At 43.7% G+C, this 16,487-nt stretch overlaps 1 protein-coding gene across 1 annotated transcript in view; it reads right to left on the bottom strand.

Moving 5' to 3' along the window:
• Window positions 1-16,487, bottom strand: part of CERS3 (ceramide synthase 3) — an 80,911-nt gene that overhangs the window by 17,907 nt on the left and 46,517 nt on the right. Inside the window, exons 9-11 of the mRNA XM_045825020.1 lie at window positions 14,865-14,993; window positions 11,621-11,727; window positions 2,576-2,729 (exon numbers count right to left, since the gene is read on the bottom strand). Coding sequence (XP_045680976.1) covers window positions 2,576-2,729; window positions 11,621-11,727; window positions 14,865-14,993 — 390 coding nt within the window. The remainder of the gene's footprint in view (window positions 1-2,575; window positions 2,730-11,620; window positions 11,728-14,864; window positions 14,994-16,487) is intronic.

Raw genomic sequence — 16,487 nt, forward strand, 5'->3', positions numbered from 1 at the left:
AAATGAACCCATCCATACGTCATACTCCCGATGTGACGTGTGGGCTGGTAGTCCACCACAGAGTCACCACCTTAGGGGGCCCGGTTAGAGTCCAGTGCCAGGTCTTGTTCTCAAGCAGCGAGAGGCCTGCTGACTGTGCTCTATATGTTTTAGCGTCCTGAAGTTATAGTGATATTGTTATTTTAGCACATTCGGCAACAGAAGCAAATGGCAGGCTCTCATTCATCGTATGTGTGCAATGACCCACTGTTTAGGAAAAATAAGATGTGATTATCTCAAAAGTCACGTAGTAGTGTCAATACTAATAAAAAAGAAGTGTAATCACTTCTGTCTTTTTCATTCTACCATGCAAACTCATGGAAACTATACACAGAGTAATATATTTTGTAATTCCCCACCCAAAAATGTGTGTTTTGCTGTGCCAAATTATCTATTCATTTGCATATTCAAAATTACTTACTAAGGGCCCACCAGGCAGAGAAAACTGAAAGGGACAAATTCTCAATCTCTGTTGTAAGATTTAAAATAAATTTGGGGGGGCCTACAAACTTACGCAATTCCATTTATTAAATATCCAAGAATTAGTCACCTTAGTAACAACTGAGGTGTGTGTTAAATGTTAAACATGCATTCAACAGCGTTGAAATCTTACTTGTTAGTTGTTCCTCTAAGAATTTCAGCTCCCGCCTCTGTTCCCCTCCCCACCCCTTTGCAATGCAACTATGCCTTGAAATAGCATTCTTTAAGAGGCGGCTTTATGGCTCTGGAGGCACACGCGGATTTCACAGCCAGCTTTGCCACTGCTGTGGAAAACAGAGTGCACATGCAAGCCAGCTGAAGTCATAGGAACTGCAACGATTAGGGCTGAGGGGGCCTCCGCTGCTGCTGTCAGCCTGCAATTGGAAACAGCTTTTCCGAAGTACAGCAGGAGAAAGCAGGACTTCCTGTCCGCAGCTCCCCAGCCCACTGGGTTTTTAATTAGGCCTGGTACTGCCCGTTAGAGATCAGACGTATGAAAATCATGAGGAAACCAAACAAGAGCATCTTCTGCTTTCCAAGTTTCATTCGGCCTGGCTCCCTCCCAGGCCTGTGATTCCTGTCACTGACCAGTTAATAAGGAAACAGTTTCCGCCTGGGGACAGGAGCTCTAGGCAGGCTTAAGGCAGGTTCAGTCCAGGGTCCTTCCTTCCTTCCAACCCCTGATGTGCGATTGTCTAACTGCTCAAATTCTTAGGTTTATCTCAGTTACTTCAGCTTTATCAGTCACTCGGAGATAAAGTAACATTGGCAGAGATCATAGGAAAGCTATTTAGAATATTAATAAACTAGAATCAGTCAATGAAAATTTTTCTTGGCACTCCAACCCTAATGGAGAGTCTACTCTCAGGAAAACAGACTCTGGACAGTAATTTAGTTTAAAAAAACACCCAGCTTTCAGGATTTGGTTTGAGACGTAGCCTAATTTCCTTTGTCTAGATCTAGAAGCTAAGACATGGCAGAAGGTCAATGACCAATTCACTGTCAACTCCTCAATGATCATTGAGACACACTTACTACATACAGTAGGAAAAGGAATTAATCCGAGAGTCGATCAAAAATGACCTCATAAGAGAAATTACCAGCATGTCCATTAACCACAAGTCACTCATTCTGATGGTAATACAATGCTGCATTACACAAAGATGGTAACCCCTGAAAATGGGCCAGCTGTAGCTTTCACCTTGAAAGATCCTTCAGATCTGGAGATGTAGGATTTCCACACACAGAGAAGCTGTGATCTGATTTTTTTTTTTACTTGCCTTAACGGCTCAAGTCAAGTTCCATCTATTCAGTGAAACTTTCCCTAGCCCCTTGGGTCGATCTCTCTTTCATCTTCCACAGCAGGTCTCCAGAACCTCTCTTCAGCACAGGGTGTTCTGAACAAGGTAGGTAGCTGCTAGTAGGTGTTTCCCCACTAGATGCTGGGCTGCTCCCCAATGTCAGGGATTGTGTCTTACTCATTTCTCAAGCCCCCCTTCCCTGTTCTGAAATGAAAATCCAGAGCTGAATTCAAAACAAAACAAATAAACAAGAAACCCATATACTGTCTAAAGCGTATTAGCAATTTGTTATTTAGGAAAAAAGACATTTTCAGAATGCGTATAGCCAGATGGTACCCAATGTTTCAGAGAGGAGAAAATCCAGGGGGAGAATGTTATATGCACATTAGATGCTCAGCAAAGGTAAACATACGGCTGTACAACATTGCTCAACTACCACCAGAAAGCTTGTCCTGAACTAGAGCCAAAGGAGACTCGTTAAGACAATTTTTTAAAGCAGCAATCAACATGTAGATAAAAAATATTTTAAAAAATAACTTGTCCTCTAATAAAAGCAATTTCTTAAAAGCACCTTAGAGATGTACTTAATGAAAAATCTAGCTAAATTTTAAAAGTTACTAATGATGATCAAATCAACGAGAAAAAGAGTTCTGGTTAACTGTACGTTAAGTACACTGGTCCTCGGTCTGGGCCGCACCTTCAGTCCGGCACTGGAGCCGACCTGTTCAGAGCAGGAAGAATTGCACCACCCTTACCTTCATGAATATACATCTTTTGAGCATCTTCAGGATGAAGTAACCCCAGTACAGGTGAAGGACTTGCAGGACCATGAGCTGCAGGTTGAGGAAGATGTATGAAAAGAAGGGATCGAGGTAGTGCAGAGGTATAATCAGCGTGCAATATAAAATCCTGAAAAACCAAACAGATGAGAGCATTTCATTGTAGTCCAAGTACTTGTGAATTTTCCGTGAGAAAGCAGATACTTTTCCTCCCAAGGCATGCAACATCTATTTCATTTCTAATGATGTCCAGGAAATTCTCAATAGAAAACAATATGATAATATTAACTTTTATATCATTATTGGCAAGCCACAAAAAAAAGTACAGCCTGCCTCCTGGGAGAAAAGTTAAAGCAAATGGAATTTTTATAGCCACACGGCCTTCACTCCAAGAATCCTGTACCTCGGCTTCCTCTTTGCAAACAGAAGAGCACCCTGCTCACCTTCCCAGATGTGCAGAACAAACAGGATAATGCATGCTTACATGGGCTGATCACTGCCTTATCTCATTTATTTGGCATCAAAGGTGAAAAGGGAATTCCACAAAAGTAAGTTTTCCAGATAAAAGAGGCTTTTAAAGAAGCAAAATTTCTACTATCACTTCCACTTCCTAAAGTGAACCACATACTTTATTAATTTCATAAACCAACTCCTGGACCCAGTGTGAATTGGCTGTGATGACCCCGGACACACTGCGCCTTCAGGTGCTGCTGCCACATGAAGGGCTGCCCATTTCCTCCCCAGACTTAAAGCACTACTGAGGTTTTATGGTTCTTGGATAGGTTTGTTTGTGAGCATTTTATTCTAATTCTAAAAATAATTTATTCATACAAAATTGGGCAAATAAAAAGGAAGTAACCTATGATGACATTATTTTAAGCAAATAGCATTATAATTTTTGTGCATGATCTTTCAGTTTTATCCTATATATATTTATTTTAATTTCATTTTTAAAATAACACATAGAAAAATGGATTGTTTTTTGGTGTGCAGCTCTACGATCTGTAACACAGGCGTACATCTGTGCAGTCGGGACAGAGAGCAGGCCCCTTACCCCCCAGACCCTGTGCTCTCCCTGTGTGGTCATGCCCCCCATGCCTGACAACTGGCAAGCACTTATCTGCCCTCTGTCCCTTTAATTTTTCCTTTGCAAGAAGGCCGTATAAATGGAACATACAATGTGTCAGCGTTGAGATGGCCTTCTTTCACTCGGCACAGAGCCTCTGAGATTCGTGCAGGGTATCAGTAGCATGCTCCTTTTGGAAACTGAGTGGTTTTCCATCTTTGTGGACATACCACAGTTTGCCTATCTATTCACCCACTGAAGAGCATCTGCATTGTTTCCACTTTTTCGCATTATGAATAAAACTGCTGTAAATGCTCATGCCCAGGTGTTTGTGTGAACACAAGTGTTCATTTCTCGAGGGTAAATACACGGGGTGGAAGTGTTGGGTGTTACCCTGAACTTCACAAGAAACTGAAACCTGTTCCGGGGTGGCAGTGTGGCCCTGCGCCAGCAACGCACGACAATGCAGCCCTTTCTCACCCTCATCAGCACGGGGATCGTCCTCTAAAGACGTTTGTCACTATGGTAAAAGTCACATGTGTGGGACTTCATGTTCAACTTCATTTAGCTGTAAATCAAAATCATTTCACATTCTTTGAACCTACTGGTATATATAAGTCTTTCCCAAAGTGAAAGTCACTTCTTTAGAAGTGTGTATTTCTAAATGTGAGATTACTGTTTCAAGGTGTATATTAAAAGCTATTAAGGCTTTGCCATAAATTTTTTCAAGACTATAACAATTTATAAGGCCACCAGCAATTCATGAAAGAGTTTCAATGAACCCCCTGTGAACACAGGGTAAATAGGGTTCAGCACTATCCATGCTTTCAGGGCATCTACTGGGGGCTGGAAGCTACCCCTGTGGACATGGGGGGACGGTAGTATTACGATCACTATCACCACGGCAACAACTACTTTTCACTACCGCCCCCTTCCCTATGGCAGAGTGCTGCATGAATAATGCTGGAAGAGCAACACCCAGGAAAGCGCTGCAGAACTGGCTGGATTTTCGGCTTCATGGGGAAACGAAGGAAGCCGCTGGAGGGGAAGAGCAGACTCAGAAGAAACGGGGACCCTGTGCTGCCTGAGCACGTGCTGTAGGAGGACAGAAAGGGAGGAGCTTCAACAAGTGGAAGCTCCCTGGGGCTCAGAAGGGAGCAGCCCCTGTGATCCTGGGGACAGCAGGTTATGGGGTTACTGCAGGGGCATTTTCAGGACCTCTGTCTATGGGTCTCAGTGTCCTCACAAAGGGATGGCCCAGTCTCTCAATCCTGAGTTCTTCTCTTGCTAAAAGAAGAATGGGGACACGAAGGAAACTCATCTGCCCTTGTGATTGGGTCCCTAACTGACATGCACAGTGTGTGCAGGCACGTGTGTGAGCACACCGACACCTGCACACTCATTTACCTTACAGGCCGCATGAATGTCCCCTTTCACAGAGAAGGCCAACAGACTGCCTGCTGTACTCGGTTCCTGGAGCCATTCTGCTCTGTCCGTGGCCTTTGATCTGCCCACATGGAGACAGTGTCCATGGGCTGCACAGCTCCGTTGGCCTTTTCTGTGTTTTTGGTTTTGTTTCCCATCTTTGCTCTTTCAACCACTGGAGTTCAGATGGTTTGTTAAAAAGTCACACCACTGGTATACATGGTAGTTGATTTTGCTGCGCTAGGAAAGGCAGCCACCAAAAAGTTGTATTTTTCTAATGAAAACGAAGGTAAAGGTCTTTTTTCCTTGCTAACTGCAGGTGTGCACACCAAGCCATTTCAGGATAACAAATACTGGTTCTACACGTGAGTGATTGCTTACTTTCTATTATAGATGCGTCTTATATTTCAAAGTGGCCATGCAGTTGAAGAAAACTTTAAAAACTTAGGAAGGGCAAATGCTGCCTGCTCTTAATCATCCAAACTAGTAGTTTAATTTGAAATATATCTGTTCTGTCTTCCCAATGTCCTATTTCTAGTCTTGGTTCTTTCATAACTAGCTGTGTGGCCCTAGGGGTATGTTAACTCTTCACCTGACAACAAATAGGGGGACCAAATGCTTCCACAGTGTCGAGGACATGAAAGGCAAAGAAGGAGCAAGCAAGCACTGCTCCGGGTGAGTGACAATCGACTCTGCTCTGGTCCTAGGCCAGATCTGGTGGTGAGGGAACAGAGCAGTAGAAGACATCCTTGGATCACCGGACGGAACTGGAAGACAAATGGCAGACTGCCACGCTTTCTGAAACGGAGAGCTAGACTGCAGCTCTGTAAAAGAATGGCCTTGTCCTCAGAAATAACACAGAAGTATTTGGGACTAAAAGGACATGATGTTTGCAACTATCAAATGGTTTAGAAAAGTGTGTGTGTGCATGCTGAGAGAGACAAAGCGCAGGAATGACAAAGCAAACGGGACAAAATGCTAACTGGTAAACCTGGGTAAAAGGCATGTGTAAGAGTTCTCCATGATACTCTTGAAATTACCCTGCAAGTTTGAAATTATTTCCAAATACCTAAATGAGCGAAGGAACTGGATGACCTTGTGAATAAAGTCCCCCACCCTACGACGCTATGGGTGGAGGAGAACGACTGCCACAGCTGTCCTTTATGACAGCATGAACAGCAGGAGGGCCAAGCACGGGGTGTGTGGGGAGGAGCTCTACTGAGGACGCAGTGTGGGACGAGACACTGAGCAAACACGCGCGGTGAATTCACCGTCTCCTTCACGAGGCGTGCCACTGGAAAGTCTGGTTCTAAGATACGCATCTGCAGTGGTGGCTCCAGGGAGCCGCCCAGCTTCCATGGAGCCATTCTCTCGGTGCGCAAGCCCCTCCTTCCCTCGGGTGACTATACACTGGGCCCTGCACCACCCCGGGAGGGTCATGGGGGCGACCGTGGCACCACAAGACCATGCTCTGCCCCTGACTTGTCATCAGCACCAAGGCCCAGGCTTTACAAGACTAGAAATGGTCCGTGGTGTCCTCACTCTAGTCTCCTGATGAATGTCAGGTGAACTTTCAACTTGGTCTTGTCTTTCTCTCCTTAAAACTGTCGTCTTCCCTGATGGCCAGTCCAAATATTTGTATGTTCTCATCACCCACAGAATCCCCTTTCACACGAAGCTTCCCAGGGTAAGAGCTGAAGCCTGCAGTCCAGCGAACCAGTGGTGGGGAAAATAAAGTTCCCACAAGTGTATCTACCATTGGAGCTAGGGACTTGGGTATTATTCACAGCTGCAGAAGACTTTGCTTCTTTTCGGAAAATAAAATTTTAAAAAACCAGGTCAGTATTAACAGTCTTCCAATATACAGATAAAGTAGCAGACACAAAGGTCCCTACTGACGCCATTATGAACTCCTGCAGGGTAGGAAGTGAGCTGGGATGAGTCCGAGAGAGGAAGCGATGATCCAGCACTGCCGCCTGCCCCCTTCAGCTGAAGGGGAGCGGTCCTTCCCTGCGATGGGCCAGCTTGGATGGGACTGCTACCCGTTCTTGTCATTTACGGAGGAAAACCGTCAGGAGTCATTCCCAACCTTCCATAGGTCATTTTTAGACTAATGATTTTCAGACAGCATTTGTGTAAGTAGATAAATACATCCATGTTGGGAACCGCCCTGCCTGGCATCAGAAGCTGTAACCCCCGCCAAGGCTAAGGGAATGACCTTGGACCATAAACCACCAAGGAGACAGGCTTATCTCCCTGGCAGGAGCACTGCTTCTGCTACTTCATCCATAACTGGCCCCCAATGCGTGGTCGGTTAGCCAATGATGGGTAAGATTCCCCAAGGGGGGAATGATCTAAGACAAGCATGATCACATGGGAGGCCCCCAAGGAAGGACTTGAGGGCTATAGCAAAAGGGGGTGATGGACCTTCACCCCTTGGCTTTGACATAGCCTGAGACCTCATTGTCTGTGAGAAAATCTCCTAATCTCTTGGCTGCCTTACTTCCCTTGCTCCACCTAAGCCTGAAACAATGACAGAGGGTGGTACAGCCCTGGGCTACAAAGGGCGGGTTCCCTGGGGTGATGAGGCCTAAGTAAGAATATGTAAAATCCTGTGAAACCTGCTTTGTTTAGAATGCTCTCAATTAAATGATAAGGGTCCAAGGAAGAAGTAAGTTTGTTCCTTAAAGTTTTTTACAGCTCTTTAGCTATCTGACCCTGACTCAAAATAGGCCCTCAGAGTTCCTTGTTCTCTATTGCTTGATCCATACTTCCTGGCAATCAGTAATGAGCTTTACCTGAATTCCTGTGTAAATGAACCCAATAAAAGTCATTGAGGAAAAGGCTCTTGGTCCTTCTCCTTCAAGAGATAGGCCACCTTTCCTCCCCAAGCAGATCATGTCTTGGTAGACTTATTCTCATCGCCCTGCGGGCGGAGCCCCCCCAACACATCCAGTAGTTTAAAAATATAGAAGTCACTATTTAAAAATAATAGTTTGGAATACAGTGTGAAAAATATAAGACTGACATTTAAACACTTTTGAATAAAAATGCAAACAAATGGGGTAACCAGGTGTTTCGAACAAAGCAATTCAGACAATGCCAACTGGAATCTCTGCCTAATGTTGAGAGTGACAACGTTCAGAAAATCAGTGTCATTAACTCCTGCAGACCCTGACTGAGAACTGGCTAAATAAAATCCTATGAAGAGCAGGAGAGGAAAAGACGGGACACAGTGGTACCAACACAAAAGGAAGCGTACCACAGGAAAGCAAATGTACTTGAGGCTGGGGGAATGAAGGAAGAGCCAAAGGAAGGAAAAGGCAAGTAGAATGTACAAACTCCAGTTCTTTCTCTCAAAGCTTCCGGAAGAATTTCAGACAGGTCAGCGTTCTCCCCATTCAACCCTTTATCTCACCCGCAAATGTGCAAAGGCGGCATTCAGGAAGAACAGAGCAACTAGAATGCTAACTGCCTCCCACCGCACCTCTAAAATGCCTGAACCCTGACAGAGGTCTATCATCTGCACATTGTTTGCTGCATAGCAAATTCCAACAAATCTGGACCAATAAAAGACCCTTGAAAAATGAGTGTGCAAAGTTACAAGATCGAGACAGATTGTTGGAACAGGCTAGCAACAAGGAACCGACTTTTCCTCTTTGGCATCACAAGATGATTATGTAACATGTTCAAGCTTATGGAAAGATATTTAAGCTAGAGCAATATACTGCAACTGATTCTTTAAAAAAAACATTGAAAACATCTCTCAAACTTCTAATAGCTTGGTGAGGTTTTCTTCAACCTTCCAAATAATGCAGATCAGCCAATGTCAGTACAGAAAAATTTTTACCGGCAAAAAATTTTTACAGTCAAGTCTTTTAATACTGGTTCATTCGCAATCCAACTCACTCCCTGAAGACAGCAACCAGTGGTATGGGCTGCTCTCTGAATTCCGCAAAGTATCAAGATCAAGAAAATGCCACGTACACGTGACTGATTTTCACTGAAACCCAGAAATGCTGGCAGGAGAACGAGTTCTTCAGTGTAGGATTTTTAAAGTAAAGGATATGTGGGAAAGGAACACGCACCTCTACAGTCACTCAACCCCAACATGCAGTTCAGGTGTTTGCTGGGCCAGAGTAAGCTTGCTTGTGGATTTCGAGAAGTCATGGGGAAGTCTGAGGTGAGTGTCCCTCATTGCTAGATCAAAAGTCAACCACAACAGCAATACTTGGAAGCCTCTCAAAGAGCTCCCTGGACTGACAGCTCCATGATGTGTGCTTTTAAAATATGTTCACAAATTCTTTGAAACTATTCTCATCAAAAAATGAAGTCTAATTCCCCTTCCCTTAAACATGAGCTGGCCTTACTGACCTGGATCCAATGAAGAAAAAACCAGGTTGCAAGTGACTGGCTGTGACCAAGGCTATAAAAAGAGAGACAGCGTCTGCCTAGCTGTGTCTCAAGCTGATCACCTGGAATTCCAGCTGCCGCACTATGAGGAGGTCAGGCCAGCGGCGGGGCCGTGAGCAGGTATCCCAGCGGATTGTCCGCCCGAACCGACAATCAGCATCAGCCAGTGGATTTTATGTGTTACCTCCACCGTGTGAGTGAGGAAGCCTTCATGAAAATTTCAGCTGACTTCCTAGCCACCATCCAACCGTAACCACATGAATGAAAAGCATGTAGCTGAGGCCAGTCAATTCCCAGAACCATAAGGGATAATAATAATCAATAAACGTTATAGTTTTAAGAGGGAGGTCTGCAAACTATGAACTGTGGGCAAATTGGGCCTGCAACCCATTTTTCTACAGCCTATGAGCTAAGCTGGGTTTGGCACATTTTAAAAGAAACAAAACAAAACAAAGCAAAATATGCAACAGAGACCATATGTGGCCCTCGGAGCCTTAAAATTGCTATTCTATGGCCCTTTACAGAAAAAGTTTGCTCACCATCGTCTTAAGCCACTGTTTTCAGATGGTTTGTTATGCAGCTACAGTCACTCAGCTGGAACATGTGGAACAAAAGAGGAGCCATCGGTGGGCAAATCCAGGACACAGAGCCCATGAAAGTCACACTGAAAAGCCAGATCTCAACTGTTACCTGTACGCCAATGCTAATCCCACCATTAATCACTACTGTACAATTTTCTGATTTCACAAACATTTCGCTCAGCCAAAGCAAAAGTGATGGTAATGTGATTCACTGACCAAGAAGAGTATAATACACATGCATCTCAGAAATCTGATTCCAGGTGAAACTCCAAAGTCTAAAAGACTCATTAATAATTTTAATTATAATAGCTGACTTATGAGTTCCTACTATGTTACAAACACTGTTTGAAGCTATTTCATACATATTACTTCAGCTAAGACTCATGACAGCCCTGATTTCCATTTTACAGAAGAGAAAACGAGGCATGGAGAAGTCATCTAACCCACCTGAGATCACATGGGCAGTGAGTGTAGAGCCAGGGTTTGATTCAGGACTGACTTGCATCCGTGAACCTGACCACAGCACTCTGCTTCTCCCCTCAGAAAATGTCTAATCAAGACACCCCGTCCTCGTTTAAAGAACGCAGCTGGCTTCCATAGGAAGGGCAGCACGCTTTGACATCCCTGACCAGACTTCCCCGGGCTAGTTGTCCAGGGTGCTGTACATCCACCAGGAATCTGGCCTGGAACCTGGATCTCTATCGCTTTCCCCTGGAACTTATTAGGATCTTCAGTAGCACCAATTTTTCTGTAGAGACGATATGAAACTCCTAGACAGCCCCAAACTACAGCTGGTTATATACTGTCCCTTCCAAACCATCAAAGGCTTCCTCACATTTCTCCCCCTGGTTTCTGTCAGTTAACACATGTAAAATTATGTTTGCCAAAGGAATGATTGTCAGGGAAGTCACAATATAGATTCTTCATTGCCAGCCCTTGGATCAAGAAAATCAACAGGCTGAACAAAAACCAATCAGTATGAAAGTGATATGCAAACCATTGCTAGGACCAGTAATCATGGAGAATAAAATGAGTATCAGTTTCCTCATCCATGAACTGTGAATGATAATACCTGCCTTTGATTCATTGTGTAGACCAGTGCCAAGACATAAAAAGGCCTAACCCAGTGACTGGTATACAATTCCTGGTGGTTATTAATTACTGTAATTAGAACACAGAACATGCCTTTCTTTCAAAGAGCTGATAATTGGCCAATGACCTTTCACTGGAATAACTGGAAAAGCTGTTAATCACAAGACAGACCCATGTTTATGAAACAAGATGGAGAGTAAGAGTTGCTGCTTACCCTTTCGGTTACACAGTTCCCATCTCCTTTTGTCAAAGCCTTTTCCACAGTGGAAGGTTTTGTTTTAATTACATATAAAAATGCCCCCCTTCACATTCTTTTCTCCATCTGAACTTGGCACAAATAGCTGGAGATCAATGAAGGAGAGGGCAATGCTCCGACTTTAACAGCATGCCGACGCCACCTCAGCACAGGGACCAAAGGCAGGACGCAGCCTCTTGTCTACTCACCAGAAGGGAAAAACGATGAGGCGGCTGATGAGAAATATTGCAGAAAAGATGAAAAACAGGATGTTGCAGGTTTGCTTCCACCCAGCATAAGAAAACATCTTAGCAGACTGAAAGCAGACAAAGAAATTGTATTCAGACACAGTGACATTAGTACAAATTTCTTAAATTGAACATTTATAAAGGGTATACTATCTGGGATTTGCTTCAAAACAATTGGGCATGTGTGACTGGGGAGAGAGACGACACAAGATCTGTGACATGGACGACTTTTACAGCTGACTGATGGATCCACTATAAAACTGGGTCACTCTTCTCTTTATCTGGTCATAACACAATGTTAAAAAAAGGTGAAAATATATTACCCCCATCTTTCAGCAGCACTACAAGTTAGCATGCCTTTTATTGGGGCATCTATTTCATTTCTCCATTGAACGGGGAGGTGGGCAGGGCTGAAAAGAGGCTGGGGCACAGGGAAGGCCTGGCTGAGCTGGGCACGCTGCCAATGAGGCAGCTGCTTTCAGGCAGATGGGAGGCAACTCCTGGGTCTTGTCCTGGTTGAAATCCAGTTTCAAGTGCTTGATTTTCTCTTCTTACTTTATGCTAGTCTATACTGCTCCTATCATCTCTCTTGAACAAAGAGAATTATAGAAAGGGTTATTTAATGTGGCCTTAGAAGGTTAATTGATGAGAATTCTACACTTTAAAAAGGATTTGCATTGCACTGCAATTTCCATACTTTTCTATTCTTAACCATGGGGTAAGGATGTGATTGGACTGTGGGGTTGGCACACTGCCCAAAAGGGAATGTAGTCTCAGTTCCTGAGATAGAAGGCTAATATGCCAGGTGGGTGGAAGATGGGTATGAGAGAAAGGCCAGAAGTTTAGAGTGAGTGGTGGGCTGGAGTAGGGAGCTGTTTGAAGCATCAGAGGCCAGGCCAGGGTGCACAGCTAGATATGTGCAGGGCCAGACAGCACTCTTTTGGGCAAACACTCACATAGTCTATTCTGACTGTGCAAAGGTGGATCCAAGACAGTGACCCATCTCCTCTGCTGTGCATCAGTCAGGATACTGTTAAAGCGCTGGGCTCTGGATCTAAACTTGAACATGTGGACAATTAGAGAGGAGCAAGAAGATGCATGAAGAAGGAAAAAGGCCACTTATGAGTAAAAAATGGTAGATGTTGAGGCTGTTTTTCCTTGCAAAGAACAAGCTAAGAAAGGGCCCACCAACTGTCTTGAGGGATATGAAAGATTAATAGTCTGCATCCCTAGGAAGGTCTACACAGGGGCAAAAGCTGTACCATGTCTGGGTTCAATTAGAACTTGACTGTGAGGACAAACATTTAAAAAAAAAGAACTATTCGAGGAAGCTGTGGAATAGGCACCTCTGGAGAATATAAAAAAACAGGCCCCATGCCACTACTTAATGTTGTCTCTACCACCAGCCGATGGAAGGTGCTGGCCTTGCTCACTGAACCTCAAGTTTAGATCCTGACTTGTGAATCAAGAATGATTCATGATCATTAACAACATGAAATTGCTGTCATAGTTTACCCACAAAGGGACCTCTGAATTTGACATTTCATTTTTCTTCATTTTTTACCTAAGGTCCTAAGAGCATTTTCTAACAGAAGTGAGCTAACCTTGACAACATACCCTAAGGGTCAGATGTGGCTTCTCCTGTTACAGCTGAGGACAGAATGCAAAGCGTCACGTGCCTTGCCCAGTTGCCTAAGGAGTTTCGTGGTGTCAGAGGCAGGGTGGGGGAGGGCTGGCAGGGACAACCCTAGGCTCATTCCCACTTCCGATGTCTAACTCCCTTCGAATAACACAGCGGAGCTGTTGTTACAGTGGACAGACACCAAAGGCAACTGAACTGGAGGGTTTAGAAGCAACAGAGTAGCAAAAAAATCTTAAGTTATGGCCAATGTGGTCTTAATTTTCAGGCAGGGTTCCTGAGATATGATCAGAGAAGGGGGTAATTAAAACAGAGGTGGCCACATTCAGAGGAAAACACATGGAAAAACTGGCACGATCCTTCTTTTGCTAAGCCATTTGCTGCCTGAAGCAAATGTAATCATCTTGACCTTCAGAATAGGATTTACATGCCTAATTACAATTACACACCAGAAACAAAATGCTCTACACAGCTAGTATTTTAATAGTAGCCAGTTGCTTTGAAATGGCTGCAAATGACTTCTTGTTATGTCTAGAACACAGTCCGGTCTATGAGCTAAAGCTGGTCAGCTCTTGAGGTGAAAATGGTTTTCACATTTTTTAAGGAATATAAGAAAAGACCAAAAAAAGGGAAAGAAAAGTATGTGACAAGAAATCCTATGTGGTACAGAGTGAGGTTTACTCTCTGGCCCTATTCCAAATAGTCTGCTGAACCCAGATCGAGAAGAAGATCCTACTACCTTTAATTTCATTTCTTCCACATCAACCTATATCCCATTCCTCGCTCTTCAAGAGGCACTTCTGAATGCTGAATGGGTTAGCATCATTTTCCCTGGCCTCCTTGTAAAGGGGTATACTGAAACGACGAATCAAGGGGCTCTGGGAAATGCGGCCCTAAGAGCAGCAGGAGAGCTGGCAGTTAAGGGGATCACTGGGTCTCCCCTCAGGGTCTGCAGGGACTGGCACCTAACAGAATGGGTAGAGAAAATAATCCTAGTTTTGCTTTGTCCCTCAGATTTGTGTGGTTTGGGATTAGGAAGACTCTCGTTTTAATATCCACTGCTCCCAAACATTCCTTACTCAGAAAATAAAATGTTGCTTAAGTAACAGCTTTCATTCACGAAGCTGGAGGATCATCAGAGCAGGGCAGTGCGAGCATCCAGTGGTATTCATCTTTGACTTGAGCGAGTACATGGTGCTGTCCATCCAGCGTGAAGAATCCATAGTGCCATGAGTCCAAGTTTTCCTTTTTAAAAATTAAAACTCATTCCATCTTCAAATAGCTTAGCTTACTTCCTGAGCTACTCTCTGCATACAACTTCCTTAAGTGGAGTCCCACAAATGAACCTCCCTGTCAAGGACCATGAAGAACAAGAGGTGGAAATGAAAATCTAAAGGTTTTATTTCTTTGAACTTTAAGATCTGGGGGCCTAGCCACATCTGTGGACTTGGGGTGTCTTCAGGACAGAGAGCCCTGCTAAATCACTCAGAGACAATTCTCCCTGTGAGGAATCACAGAAACCCAGGAAGTCCTATTGTTATCAGCGTTTCAACGGTGAACACTTACCTCCAGCCAGATATCGGCCACGTCGTGCACAATCATCACCAGGGTCCCACTGCGAATATAATTAGCACACCAAGAGAAGCTCATCAAACTAATAGCAGCCAGGTGGTGGATGACATGAGCTACAAAATCCTACATAATGAGGGGAAAATGGGAACCATTAAGAAAATGCAGTTATTTCCCAATCACTGGAAGGGCTAATAATAATAATAATAGCTTAAAACTAATAACTTACATTTGTGTGTTTTGATATTTGTCAGATACTTTCACCTTAATTCTTAAACACAATCCTTGGGAGGCAGATAGGACAAGAACTATCCTCACTGATGAAGTCACTGAGCTCGGAGAGGGCACTGACCTGCTGTCAGCTACGCTCTACTATCCGCTGTCCTCCCCACTGCCCCACTCTGCATATATGTATACACGTCAGCATATTCCTGTGCACATTTACACCGATAGTTTATTCATGTCTAATTCCAACAAGGGAAAAAAGACGTGTAACACAACCACACATCCATTACAGAAGGAGGTGCTGCATATGAAAGAAGTAACCAATGAACGTGAATCACTACATCAGTAAATCTAGGCTAAGGAAGACTACCACAACTGAGCATAAAAACTCAAAGGTTTTCTGCAGAGAAGCTGTACAAATAGCCAATTAGCACATGAAAATATGCTCAACCTCATTAGCCATCAGGAAAATGCAAATTGAGGCCACAGTGAGATACTACTTCACACCCACCAGGACAGCTAAAGTAAAAGTGATAAACAATAACAAGTGTTGGCAGGAATGTGGAGAAATTGGAATGCTTATATACTGCTGTGAGGAATGTAAAATGGCATGGTTGCTTTGTTAAGTAGTCTGGCAGATCCCAAAAGGTTAAACATAAAATGACCATACAGCCCAGCATTGCCACTCTTAGGTATGTACCCAAGAGAAATAAAAACATATGCTTATGCAAAACCTTATATATGAATGTTCATAGAAGCTTTATCCATAGCCAAAAATGTGGAAACAACCCAAGTCACTAATTCATCACTAATAACCAAATAAACAAAGCGCACTATACCCACACAAGGACTATTTAAAAAAAAGAAATGAAATACTGACACATGTTACAATATGAATGAATTCTGAAAAGATTATGCTAAGTGAAAGAAGCCAGATACAAAAAAAAAAAAAAACACATACTGTGTGATTCCATTTATATGAAATGCTCAGAAGAGATAATCCATAGGGACAAAAAGGAGATTAGTGGTTGTTGCCCAGGGCTGGGGACGCTGGAAGAAACGGGAACTGCCTGCTGAAGGAATCTGTCTTGGAGGTCATGAAAGTGTTCTCAAGCGTTCTCAAGCGGACTGTGGTGGTGATCGCAGAACGCTGTGACTATGCTCAAAACCACTGAATTCTGCACTTCGGATGGATGAATTGTATGCCGTGTGAATATTTCAATAACGATGTTTTGTAAAACACGTAAAGATCGAGGTTTCCTGGCAGCCAAAGTAACAGAGTGAACATGTGGATGATAACAGTCTAACTTACTGAGCACGTACTGTCTACCAGGAGGTGCTTCATGTGATTTAACTTGCTTAATCCTGACAGCAACCAGAAGACATCGGGACTAT

Source organism: Phyllostomus hastatus, unplaced genomic scaffold, assembly GCF_019186645.2.
Source record: "Phyllostomus hastatus isolate PE091 unplaced genomic scaffold, TTU_PhHast_1.1 phas_scaffold_555, whole genome shotgun sequence".
Lineage (NCBI taxonomy): Eukaryota > Metazoa > Chordata > Mammalia > Chiroptera > Phyllostomidae > Phyllostomus > Phyllostomus hastatus.